This window comes from Schistocerca serialis, chromosome 11, assembly GCF_023864345.2.
Source record: "Schistocerca serialis cubense isolate TAMUIC-IGC-003099 chromosome 11, iqSchSeri2.2, whole genome shotgun sequence".
Taxonomy (NCBI): Eukaryota; Metazoa; Arthropoda; class Insecta; order Orthoptera; family Acrididae; genus Schistocerca; species Schistocerca serialis.
In genome coordinates this window covers 206,535,883-206,550,282 of record NC_064648.1, presented here as the reverse complement: position 1 = coordinate 206,550,282, position 14,400 = coordinate 206,535,883, and the positions used below count along the sequence as shown (strand labels likewise).

At 43.4% G+C, this 14,400-nt stretch overlaps 1 protein-coding gene across 1 annotated transcript in view; it reads right to left on the bottom strand.

The window, feature by feature from the left end:
• Positions 1–201: 201 nt before the first annotated feature.
• The window catches only part of LOC126426705 (uncharacterized), an 82,826-nt gene continuing 68,627 nt past the window's right edge, over positions 202–14,400 (bottom strand). Inside the window, exon 7 of the mRNA XM_050088627.1 lies at positions 202–2,367. Coding sequence (XP_049944584.1) covers positions 902–2,367 — 1,466 coding nt within the window. The 3' untranslated portion in view covers positions 202–901. The remainder of the gene's footprint in view (positions 2,368–14,400) is intronic.

Sequence of the window (14,400 nt, the reverse complement as noted above, 5' to 3'; positions counted from 1 at the left end):
AGGAAATGCGTGATTCTGGTTTTGTAACTGCTACCGTGACGGGTGAGAGGTAAGCCGGCCGATATGTTACAGAATCGCATCATCCCCAGCCTGGCTGATCAACACCTGCTGGAACGTACGATGTTATGCTGGATGGCGCTCCACCCCATATTGCTAGACGCGTGAAATATCTCTTGCGCGCGTCGTTTGGTGATGCTCGTGTGCTCAGCCGCCCCTTTCGTCACGCTTGGCCTCCCAGGTCTCCAGACCTCAGTCCGTGAGATTATTGGCTTTGGGGTTACCTGAAGCCTGAAGTGTGTCGTGATCGACCGACGTCTCTAGGGATGCTGAAAGACAACATCCGACGCCAATGCCTCACCATAGCTCAGGACACGCTTTACAGTGCTGTTCACAACATTATTCCTCGACTATTGTATTGTTGAGGAATGATGGTGAACATATTGAGCATTTCCTGTAAAGACCGTCATCTTTGCTTTGTCTTACTTTGTTATGCTAATTATTGCTGTTCTGATCAGATGAAGCGCCATCTGTCGGACATTTTTTGAACTTTTGTATTTTTTTGGTTCTGATATAACTTCATGTCATTCCAAGCATGTGTGTCAATTTGTACCTCTCTATCTACATTATTTCGGGATTTATTCAGTTTTCATATTTATACTGACTTTTTGATTACCTGGTATGTATGTGTGTGTGTGTGTGTGTGTGTGTGTGTGTTAGGGTACACAATGCGTTTTAGTAAGTGCCCTCAGAGCATTAGAATATGTAGACAGAGGCTACCATTTACAAGCAAGCCCACAGTTATAAATGAAGTAGACAGTAGGAAAGAGAAATACTGGCTGTACAATATCACATTTAATGTCGTCATATCAGGTAGATTCCATTTTCACTGCTGGCCTTAGTGCTACAGCGAGGATTCTGTAACCACGGGCTGTTCATTGTTCCTCCTGGCCAGGTTCCTCTCAGCTGCGGAGCACAGCTCCTGCCCTGCAGGGACGCTGGTCGGGCTCCACCACACGAGTATCCTGTCCTTCAGCGCGGGGAGCGTCGTTCCGTTGCAGATGAAGCAGACGAACAGCACCGGTCCCTGCACCATCGTACCCAGGTGTACGTAGTACACAAACTGCGCCACCCCCTGAGCCTGGTGGAACCCGATCCTAATTATAATGCCTAGTCCGCTTAAGATAACGGCCTTAACTGACATAAAAAGACATTGCTTCTTTGAGGCAAATTTATTGTTACCAACAATTTTGAGTCGCCGCATGAAATACCGAGTACGTAGGTACATGTATCCGACCAGTCCGAGACAAACCAAGTTGAAAGTGACTGACATTGAAATCCCCACGAGGACTACTATACGACTGTGGATCAGGTAGTATCTACTGGTCTTTTCCAAAGCAACAGCTGCCACACATACTGTACTCCACGGTATTAACGCCAACAGAACTTGACGGCAGAATAACTGGCTTAGTTCGGCAGGTAGTATGTCGTTAGGAAGCCTGAGATGACGAACACAGGCGTACATCTCGTAGCAGAATATGTTCAGCCAGATACAGCTGAGAAGTGTGAGGGCGCCGTCTATCAGCACTGCTGTAGGTAAGTCAGGGACGCCTGCCATACGGTACACGACCTCAGAACACAGGACCTGGATTATGCCAGTGATCTGAAACGACAAGAATATCTTTCCAGGCAGGTTACGTAACTGGGGAAGGTACATGTACACTCCGGCAGTCGAAAAGCGGAAAATGATGTTTATCACTATAAGTGAGATTTCTAAATACTTTAAACTGTCAATTTTAAAATCCTTGTATCTCAAGGTGGCGTTGTTCAAAGTGGCTTTGTAGGCCAGTGATTGTTCTGTTAGCATAGAATACGTCAATGGGACGTCTCTAAATAGATAAAAAAGGACCCGACAACTATTGGAAGGCTTAAAGAAGAAAAAGTCGTGACACTTCAGCAACAGAACAGCTCTGGAAACAGAGCAGATGGCATCTGTAGCGTTCGATTGCAGACACGATTGATCGTCAGGACTATCGAAGTAGCAGCGAGCATCGTGCACTGATTGCATGATACTAAACGGGACGTCCTGACAAATGCCAAACGAGTTGACAGCCATCCAGGCCAGCAGACAGAGGTTGACGTTTACCCTCTGCGTGTAGGCCAGGTAGCTGGTGACGGGTATGTGGGGCGACCGCTGCACCATGTCGTCCCACAGCTGCGCACGGCACTGCAAGCGCTGGCTAACGGCTTCCACTGGCAGGTCATCCAGTGGACACGTGGGGTTGTCCAGGGCGTTCATCAACAGCTGCACGCAGTCAGTGTCCACGGAGAGGGTAGTGTTGCTTCTGTCTTCCAACTGCCACTCCTCGTCTGCAAAAAAATGACAACAAGTAGGTGGTGCCCATACACTGCAGGCAGCTCAACCCAAACTCCCCTCTGGGCGATAAGATTCAGCTTCGTTTACCTTGTAAGTGATGTGCACTTAAGTGGCGTTTGTGAAATGAGTGGAGCCCTGAGCTATATCCTGATGGATAAAACATCCTCACGCAAATGGAAATGCTATCTGACATTAAAATCAAAGCAAAATATTGGGTCGCCAGCAACTCTAGCCACACGGCAAACGAGAACTTCGACTGAATTAGAAAATTAATTAATTTAGTCATAACAAAAACTCATAATAGAACATTTGTTGTAAAGTCATGCATAAAGAATGGGATGTTTAGATTAGATTAATTATTCATTCCATAGACCCACAAAAGAGGGGATCCTCCTGGGTGTGGAACATGTCAGATAAACACATTACAAAGATGAAATTATAAAAACTTGAGTTTCATTAATTTTAATAATCCTCAGTCAATAAATAGTAAAATTATATACATGAATTAGAATTAAACTTCTAATATTTACAGGTTTAGTACTTACTTCTGCTTCCATTAAATCCATCATTCACACAGTAGCTAGTTACTTGGCTATTACAACCAAGTATTGTCAAAAATTAAAGTAAATTATTCGTTTCAATGATCCTCAGTTAAGAACAGTCAAATTACGTACAAGATTTAAAATTAAACTTCCACTATTTACAGACTAAAGACTATTATCTGCTTTTCATACATCCATCATTCACACAATAGATAGCTACTTGGCTATTACAATCAAGTGTTGTCAAAAATTAAAGTAAACTATTCATTTGAATGATCCTCAGTTAAGAACAGTCAAATTGTGTACAAGATTTAAAATTAAACTTCCACTATTTACAGACTAAAGACTACTATCTGCTTTTCATACATCCATCATTCACACAATAGATAGTTACTTGGCTATTACAACCAAGTGTTGTCAAAAATTAAAGTAAACTGTTCATTTGAATGATCCTCAGTTAAGAATAGTCTAATTATGTACAAGATTTAAAATTAAACTTCCAATATTTACAGACTTAAGACTCATATCTGCTTTTCATCATCATCATTCACACAGTAGGTAGTTACAACCAAGTATTGTCAAAAATTCAAGTATAATAAATTTTCATGAAAATGGTCTACTACACTTGTTGAGAGATTCAAGGATGGAATAGAAGGATTTGGCCACCAAATATTCTTTGAAATTATGTTTAAATTGTGCCTTGTCTGAAACTAAACTCTTAATGGTTGCTGGTATCTTACTGAATATATGCGCTGCTGAATACTGGACTCCTTTCTGGGCAAGAGTGAGTGGTTTTAAATCTTTATGTATATTGTTCCCCCCATGAACCATGGACCTTGCCGTTGGTGGGGAGGCTTGCGTGCCTCAGCGATACAGATATCCGTACCGTAGGTGCAACCACAACGGAGGGGTATCTGTTGAGAGGCCAGACAAACATGTGGTTCCTGAAGAGGGGCAGCAGCCTTTTCAGTAGTTGCAAGGGCAACAGTCTGGATGATTGACTGATCTGGCCTTGTAACAATAACCAAAACGGCCTTGCTGTGCTGGTACTGCGAACGGCTGAAAGCAAGGGGAAACTACAGCCGTAATTTTTCCCGAGGGCATGCAGCTTTACTGTATGATTACATGATGATGACGTCCTCTTGGGTAAAATATTCCGGAGGTAAAATAGTCCCCCATTCGGATCTCCGGGCGGGGACTACTCAAGAGGATGTCGTTATCAGGAGAAAGAAAACTGGCGTTCTACGGATCGGAGCGTGGAATGTCAGATCCCTTAATCGGGCAGGTAGGTTAGAAAATTTAAAAAGGGAAATGGATAGGTTGAAGTTAGATATAGTGGGAATTAGTGAAGTTTGGTGGCAGGAGGAACAAGACTTCTGGTCAGGTGACTACAGGGTTATAAACACAAAATCAAATAGGGGTAATGCAGGAGTAGGTTTAATAATGAATAGGAAAATAGGAATGCGGGTAAGCTACTACAAACAGCATAGTGAACGCATTATTGTGGCCAAGATAGACACGAAGCCCACACCTACTACAGTAGTACAAGTTTATATGCCAACTAGCTCTGCAGATGACGAAGAAATTGAAGAAATGTGTGATGAAATAAAAGAAATTATTCAGATTGTGAAGGGAGACGAAAATTTAATAGTCATGGGTGACTGGAATTCGAGTGTAGGAAAAGGGAGAGAAGGAAACATAGTAGGTGAATATGGATTGGGGGACAGAAATGAAAGAGGAAGCCGCCTGGTAGAATTTTGCACAGAGCACAACATAATCATAGCTAACACTTGGTTTAAGAATCTTGAAAGAAGGTTGTATACATGGAAGAACCCTGGAGATACTAAAAGGTATCAGATAGATTATATAATGGTAAGACAGAGATTTAGGAACCAGGTTTTAAATTGTAAGACATTTCCAGGGGCAGATGTGGACTCTGACCACAATCTATTGGTTATGACCTGTAGATTAAAACTGAAGAAACTGCAAAAAGGTGGGAATTTAAGGAGATGGGACCTGGATAAACTAAAAGAACCAGAGGTTGTACAGAGATTCAGGGAGAGCATAAGGGAGCAATTGACAAGAATGGGGGAAATAAATACGGTAGAAGAAGAATGGGTAGCTTTGAGGGATGAAGTAGTGAAGGCAGCAGAGGATCAAGTAGGTAAAAAGACGAGGGCTAGTAGAAATCCTTGGGTAACAGAAGAAATATTGAATTTAATTGATGAAAGGAGAAAATATAAAAATGCAGTAAGTGAAACAGGCAAAAAGGAATACAAACGTCTCAAAAATGAGATCGACAGGAAGTGCAAAATGGCTAAGCAGGGATGGCTAGAGGACAAATGTAAGGATGTAGAGGCCTATCTCACTAGGGGTAAGATAGATACCGCCTACAGGAAAATTAAAGAGACCTTTGGAGATAAGAGAACAACTTGTATGAATATCAAGAGCTCAGATGGCAACCCAGTTCTAAGCAAAGAAGGGAAAGCAGAAAGGTGGAAGGAGTATATAGAGGGTCTATACAAGGGCGATGTACTTGAGGACAATATTATGGAAATGGAGGAAGATGTAGATGAAGATGAAATGGGAGATACGATACTGCGTGAAGAGTTTGACAGAGCACTGAAAGACCTGAGTCGAAACAAGGCCCCCGGAGTAGACAATATTCCATTGGAACTACTGACGGCCGTGGGAGAGCCAGTCCTGACAAAACTCTACCATCTGGTGAGCAAGATGTATGAAACAGGCGAAATACCCTCAGACTTCAAGAAGAATATAATAATTCCAATCCCAAAGAAAGCAGGTGTTGACAGATGTGAAAATTACCGAACTATCAGCTTAATAAGTCACAGCTGCAAAATACTAACACGAATTCTTTACAGACGAATGGAAAAACTAGTAGAAGCCAACCTCGGGGAAGATCAGTTTGGATTCCGTAGAAACACTGGAACACGTGAGGCAATACTAACCTTACGACTTATCTTAGAAGAAAGATTAAGGAAAGGCAAACCTACGTTTCTAGCATTTGTAGACTTAGAGAAAGCTTTTGACAATGTTGACTGGAATACTCTCTTTCAAATTCTAAAGGTGGCAGGGGTAAAATACAGGGAGCGAAAGGCTATTTACAATTTGTACAGAAACCAGATGGCAGTTATAAGAGTCGAGGGACATGAAAGGGAAGCAGTGGTTGGGAAGGGAGTAAGACAGGGTTGTAGCCTCTCCCCGATGTTGTTCAATCTGTATATTGAGCAAGCAGTAAAGGAAACAAAAGAAAAATTCGGGGTAGGTATTAAAATTCATGGAGAAGAAATAAAAACTTTGAGGTTCGCCGATGACATTGTAATTCTGTCAGAGACAGCAAAGGACTTGGAAGAGCAGTTGAATAGAATGGACAGTGTCTTGAAAGGAGGATATAAGATGAACATCAACAAAAGCAAAACAAGGATAATGGAATGTAGTCTAATTAAGTCCGGTGATGCTGAGGGAATTAGATTAGGAAATGAGGCACTTAAAGTAGTAAAGGAGTTTTGCTATTTGGGGAGCAAAATAACTGATGATGGTCGAAGTAGAGAGGATATAAAATGTAGGCTGGCAATGGCAAGGAAAGCGTTTCTGAAGAAGAGAAATTTGTTAACATCCAGTATTGATTTAAGTGTCAGGAAGTCATTTCTGAAAGTATTCGTATGGAGTGTAGCCATGTATGGAAGTGAAACATGGACGATAAATAGTTTGGACAAGAAGAGAATAGAAGCTTTCGAAATGTGGTGCTACAGAAGAATGCTGAAGATTAGATGGGTAGATCACATAACTAATGAGGAGGTATTGAATAGGATTGGGGAGGAGAGAAGTTTGTGGCACAACTTGACCAGAAGAAGGGATCGGTTGGTAGGACATGTTCTGAGGCATCAAGGGATCACCAATTTAGTATTGGAGGGCAGCGTGGAGGGTAAAAATCGTAGAGGGAGACCAAGAGATGAATACACTAAGCAGATTCAGAAGGATGTAGGTTGCAGTAGGTACTGGGAGATGAAAAAGCTTGCACAGGATAGAGTAGCATGGAGAGCTGCATCAAACCAGTCTCAGGACTGAAGACCACAACAACAACAACAACAACAACATGTATATTGTTCTTATTCCTAGTAGTGATACTGTGTACTTTGCAGTTAGTTGGAAAAAGGGACACATTATTTACAACAAATTTCATTAGGGAATAAATATACTGTGAAGCTGTGGTTAGTATGCCCATTTCTTTGAATAGGTTTCGACATGATGTTCTTGGATTTACACTACACATTACTGTTACTATTCGCTTCTGAACTCTAAAAATTATTTCTCGGTTTGAGTAATTAATAATACGATACAGGGATTGGTCAGATGAATCAAATATTAAATTAAAGTAAAAAGTGTGTGAACACTGTGAATAAGAGCAGCTTGCAGCAACATTCCTGAGAGCAAGATCTATTCTAAAGAATTTCTCTTAAATAAAAAGGGAGCACTAATTATGGGATCTCTTTGCATGGAAACGCTATGGATCGGCTAACAAGGAAACTACAGGTAAATGGCTTAGGTAAAGGAGACATGGCTTCGGTACACTGGATAAGACTTGAAACAAAATTATTTATTTCTTAAGTCATTTTTATAAGACATCTACATAACTGCTGTTGCCTGGTAACTACAAAAGATTGCTTGTGATACGCTATACGATTCACAACAGAATCTCTTAATTTAGAATCGCGGTCGTAATTAGAGGGAGACGGGAAAGGTTTAATACTCGCATTCAGACCCAGATTCACTCAAAGAACAGCAAGGACGGCCCCAACACCAACATGCAACGAAGCTAGGAGGTTTGTTCCGCTGTATTGAGAAATGATTAAATAAAAGAGTAAATCTGAATATCACGGTTGCATTTAAAGTTGAACCTCAGTTTGGAGAAACAGCCTCAACGAAGGCTACACATAGATGCTTACGCACTTAACATGAAATCACAAACCACAAATACAACTGAATAATACCATTAAAACTGTTGCTGCACACGCATTGCTAGATGGACCTTCTGTGTTTTGTGGTTGCAGATTGAATTTCAGCATTGATTTGAATGACACATTTTCCCATGGGAATGGCTGGTTGACAGTAGCAGTTGTACGTGGTGGGAGTGGTGTCCCGAACGTGTCTGGATTGGAAAGCTTCGTCGACAGAGACATCATAGCCTACAAAACATATCATGTTACCGAAAATGCTAATAAAGACTTCGGCAAATCAACATATATGTCTCCTTCTCCCTTTGTCCTGTATACCCGTAAGAGAGCTCAGTATAAATTTGAAAACTTAATAAACCACGGAATAATCTAGATAGAGAGGTAAAAATTGACACACATGGTTGGAATGACATGGGGTTTTATTAGAACAAAAAAAAAAAAAAAAACAACGTATTGCTAGACGCGTGAAAGATCTCTTGTGCGCGCGTCGTTTGGTGATGATCGTGTGCTCAGCCGCCACTTTCGTCTCGCTTGGCCTCCCAGCTCCCCAGACCTCAGTCCGTGCGATTATTGGCTTTGGGGTTACCTGAAGTCGCAAGTGTATCGTGATCGACCGACATCTCTAGGGATGCTGAAAGACAACATCCGACGCCAATGCCTCACCATAACTCAGGACACGCTTTACAGTGCTGTTCACAACATTATTCCTCGACTACAGCTATTGTTGAGGAAAGATGGTGGACATATTGAGCATTTCCTGTAAAGAACATCATCTTTGCTTTGTCTTCCTTTGTTATGCTAATTATTGCTATTCTGATCAGATGAAGCGTTATCTCTCGGACATTTTTTGAACTTTTGTATTTTTTTGGTTCTAATATAACTTCATGTCATTACAAGCATGTGCGTCAATTTGTAGCCCTCTATCTACATTACTCCGTGATTTATTAAGTTTTCAAATTTATACTGACTTTTTGATCACCCGGTATTTAATATTCCAAAATCAGAGCAATACGTAAACTCTAGGACAGAGACAGGGGGTCACAGGAGAGTTAGCACTCCGTCTGAAGGCCAAAAGTGGCCCACCGAGACCACCCGACCGACGTGTCATCCTCAGGTGAGGATGTGGATAGGAGGGGCGTGTGGTCAGCACACCGCTCTCCTGGTCGTTATGATGGTTTTCTTCGACCGCAGCCGCTACTATTCGGTCGAGTAGATCCTCAATTGGCATCACGAGGCTGAGTGCACCCCGAAAAATGGCAACAGCGCATGGCGACCACGCCCGACAGCGCTAAACTTCCGTGATCTGAAGGGAACCGGTGTATGCACTGCGGCAAGGCCGTTGCCACACGAGAGAGTTAGGCTCACAGTTAACTCGTGTGGCCACGTGGTTCATGGAGAGACAATTTATACGTATGATGGCCAAATTTTAGCAACATTAAACCACGCAAACGTGAGCAATTAACATTTTACAGAGGACACATTTGAATAGACGAAGGGTAATGGCAGGGGCCCTACAAACTCTAATAGTAACCCACGTGGACGGTTTCCGACGGACATATAGTAATGAACAAGGAAAATTCACAAAGAGGCAAAAATTATCAAGACTCGGGAAAGATGAGAATGTATGCACACGCAGTCGCAGGCACACAAAACATTCACAATGAACGGAGGCGCAATTCCTACGTGAGATCGCTTCAATATATGCAACACCTTTGTGTTACGTTCTTCTTACGAACCAAAGTCTGCCATTAGGAATCAAACTGAAAGTCTGCAAAAGTCTTGCATTCCTTGCTGCGACCCAGCAAACCAATCTCTATTAGGCTAAGCGCGAGGCCAAAAACTAAAAGCTCCCCTCTCGCTATGAGACAACGCGCCACGCGGTTAGTTCGACCCACGCTTCTTCGAAGAGACCTCGACTGCAGGCCCTCGGAGATCTCGAACCAACTGCCCGTCTCACACTAAAGCTTCTCCTACACGACTCCGTGACCAGGAAAGCGCACAGATGGTGCTTCCACCACCAATTTAACACCGGTAACTTTCACACGAAGCGAACAAGCCTCATTGCCTACCTGTAAACTACAAGGGTTGGTCATTCTGTAAGACTACCGCTGATTCTCTGCAGCATACTAAACCACCGTACAGCAAAATGAAACACACCCATATTCATTCGCTCACGCATGCCAGAGAGTTTTGGAAGAGGAGAACAAGGGATAAACGTTTTATGGAATCATACTCGTGAGTTGGGTTACATACAAAAAAAAAAAAAAAAATATGGGAGACCTGTGGCTAGACTGAATCATAGCTCAGTCTTCTCCGGTGCGAAATTTAGCAACGAAAAAACCCGAATTGTAATGTACACTACTGGCCATTAAAATTGCTACACCACAAAGATGACGTGCTAAAGATGCGAAATTTAACCGACAGGAAGAAAGAAGAGGCTGTGATATGCAAATGATTAGCTTTTCAGAGCATTCACACAAGGTTGGCGCCGGTGGCGACACCTACAACGTGCTGACATGAGGAAAGTTTCCAACCGATTTCTCCTCATACACAAACAGCATTTGACCAGCGTTGCCTGGTGAAACGTTGTTGTGATGCCTCGTGTAAGGAGGAGAAATGCGTACCATCACTTTTCCCACTTTGATAAAGGTCGGATTGTAGCCTATCGCGATTGCGGTCTGTCGTATCGCGACATTGCTGCTCGTGTTGGTCAAGATCCAATGACTGTTAGCAGAATATGGAATCGGTGGGTTCAGGAGGGTAATACGGAACGCCATGCTGGATCCCAACGGCCTCGTATCACTAGCAGTCGAGAAGACAGGCATCTTATCCGCACGGCTGTAACGGATCCCTGAGTCAACAGATGGGGACGTTTTCAAGACGACAACCATCTGCACGAACAGTTCGACGACGTTTGCAGCAGCATGGACTATCAGCTCGGAGACCGTGGCTGCGGTTACCCTTGACGCTGCATCACAGACAGGAGCGCCTGCGATGGTGTCCCCACGACGAACCTGCGTGCACGAATGGCAAAATCTCGTTTTTTCGGATGAATCCAGGTTCTGTTTACAGCATCATGATGGTCGCATCCGTGTTGGGCGACATCGGGTGTACCGGCGTGATGGTGTGGGGTGCCACTGGTTACATGTCTCGGTCACCTCTTGTTCGCGTTGACGGCACTTTGAACAGTGGACGTTACATTTCAAATGTGTTACGACCCGTGGCTCTACCCTTCATTCGATGCCTGCGAAACCCTATATTTCAGCAGGATAATGCACGACCGCATGTTGCAGGTCCTGTCCGGGCCTTTCTGGATACAGAAAATGTTCGACTGCTGCCCTGGCCAGCACATTCTCCAGTTCTCTCACCAATTCAAAACGTCTGGTCAATGGTGGCCGAGCAACTGGCTCGTCACAATACGCCAGTCACTACTCTTGATGAACTGTGGTATCGTGTTGAAGCTGCTTGGGCAGCTGTACCTGTACACGCCATCCAAGCTCTGTTTCACTCAATGCCCAGGTGTATCAAGGCCGTTATTACGGCCAGAGGTGGTTGTTCTGGGTACTGATTTCTCAGGTTCTATGCACTCAAATTGCGTGAAAATGTAATCACATATCAGTTCTAGTATAGTATATTTGTCCAATAAATATCCGTTTATCATCTGCATTTCTTCTTGGTGTTGCAATTTTAATGGCCAGTAGTGTGGGGTGAAAGTGCACTGGAAAGCAAATAAAATGATAATGAAAGGGGACTATAGGACCGTTTCAACCTACATTATCCAGGTTCAGTTACCCAGAGCTATGTAAACAGATGTCATTTTTAATATGCAAGTCTATTCCATCTACAATGTGTCGAAGAGATCCGTGTATCGTTATTGACTTAATAAAAAATGAGGAAATATATGGGTTTTATTGCTGATGGTGATGAGGCTCCATACTCCTAGGAGCGCAGGGGACGATGCGGGAGACCCACACCGCCGTACTAGGCGAGGTCCTAGCGGATGTGGTTTGCCATTGCCTTCCCCCGTCCGTAATGGGGATGAATGATGATGAAGACGACACAACAACACTCAGTCCTCTCGAGGCAGGGAAAATCCCTGACCCCGCCGGGAATCGAACCCGGGACCCCGTGCGCGGGATGCGAGATCGCTACCGCAAGACCACGAGCTGCAGACAGGTTACTCCTTCTTTGAAGCTGGCAAAAAAGAATGTTATCAGTATTGCATTTTTGTTTCAGCGCTGCAGTCTTTCAGTTCCGACCCCATGGAGCAACAGTTATATTGTAAATGAGAGATTAGTGGCGGATTTGTGGGTGCATGAACTTCCACAGACAGGAAAAACAATGAAAGTTCTGATGAGACCATTTGGCACAGTTCACGTCATAAATAAGCCCTCCCTGATTGAGACAAATGTCCTGTTTTTTCAGGCTGTCTCAAAGACAAGCAACGTATTGGAAGCAATAAAACGTGAGAGGAAAGGTGTGCCACCGTCTCTTAATCAGATGAGCAGTCTCCAGCGAAATCCATTCGCTAAAGAGGAGTTGGAACTTCCAAGCATCTTGGTCAACAGCGCACGACCACTCTGAAAAAAAATTTGAATACGAAATGATTTCGGCCGACGTTTGTTACTGAATTATCTGACAATGGTGTGGAGCAACGATTTGTGACCTACCGTACTTCGTTGTGACAACTTCTGCCGTGCCTCGCTCAAGAGTCTTGTTTACTGATAAATGTGCCGTATATCGCAGTTTGCACGGGAGAAATATTGTTTTCTTGTCTAAGGTTCAAATGGTTCAAATGGCTCTGAGCACTAAGGGACTTAACATCTGTGGTCATCAGTCGCCTAGAACTTAGAACTACTTAAACCTAACTAACCTAAGGACATCACACACACATCCATGCCCGAGGCAGGATTCGAACCTGCGACCGTAGCGGTCGCGCGGTTCCGGACTGAGCGCCTAGAACCGCTAGACCACCGCGGCCGGCTCTTGTCTAAGGAAAATGCCCATTATCAGCAAGAGCCCACGTGCGGGCTTCCAAAAAGAAAATGTAATGATGTGGTGTGATGGGGTGTGGCCCTCAACTACGTACCCTCTGACTCAGAGGTGAAACATTGAAGTTTTGAGCCGGCCGGTGTGGCCGTGCGGTTCTAGGCGCTTCAGTCTGGAATCCGCGTGACCGCTACGGTCGCAGGTTCGAATCCTGCCTCGGGCATGGATGTGTGTGATGTTCTTAGGTTAATTCGGTTTAAGTAGTTCTAAGTTCTAGGCGACTGATGACCACAGATGTTAAGTCCCTTAGTGCTCAGAGCCATTGGAACCATTTAGAAGCCGACCTCGGGGAAGATCAGTTTGGATTCCGTAGAAATATGGGAACACGTGAGGCTATACTGACCTTACGACTTATTTTGGAAGCTAGATTAAGAAAAGGCAAACCTCCGTTTCTAGGATTTGTAGACTTAGAGAAAGCTTTTCACAATGTTGACTGGAATACTCTCTTTCAAATTCTGAAGGTGGTAGATGTAAAATACAGGGAGCGAGAGGCTATTTACAATTTGTACAGAAAGCAGATGGCATTTATAAGAGTCGAGGGACATGAAAGGGAAGCAGTGGTTGGGAAGGGAGTGAGACAGGGTTGTAGCGTCTCCCCGATGTTGTTCAATCTGTATATTGAGCAAGCAGTAAAAGAAACAAAAGAAAAATTCGGACTAGGTATTAAAATCAATGGAGAAGAAATAAAAACTTTGAGGTTCGCCGATGACATTGTAATTCTGTCAGAGACAGCAAAGGACTTGGAAGAGTAGTTGAACGGAATGGACAGTGTGCTGAGGGAATTAGATTAGGAAGTGAGACACTTAAAATAGTAAAGGGGTTTTGCTATTTGGGGATCAAAATAACTGATGATGGTCGAAGTACAGAGGATATAAAATGTAGACTGGCAATGGAAAGGAAAGCGTTTCTGAAGAAAAGAAATTTGTTGACGTCGGGTATAGATTTAGGTGCCAGGGAGTCGTTTCTGAAAGTATTTGTATGGAGTGTGGCCATGTGTGGAATTGAAACATGGACGATAAATAGTTTGGAAAAGAAGAGAATAGATGCTTTCGAAATGTAGTGCTACAGAAGAATGCTGAAGATTAGATGAGTAGATCACATAACTAATGAGGAGGTATTGAATAGGATTGGAGAGGTTTGTGGCACAACTTGATTAGAAGAAGGGATCGGTTGGTAGGACACGTTCTGAGGCATCAAGGGATCACAAATTTAGTATTGGAGGGCAGCGTAGAGGGTAAAAATCGTAGAGGGAGACTAAGAGATGAATACACTAAGCGGATTCAGAAGGATGTAGGTTGCAGTAAGTACTGGGAGATGAAGTAGCTTGCACGGGAGAGTAGCACGGAGAGCTGCATCAAACCTGTCTCAGGACTGAAGACCACAACAACAACAACCACGCTAGTAACTCAATATGAAGATAAATTAAGTCCCATGTGGCACAACGCTAAAAGATCAATGG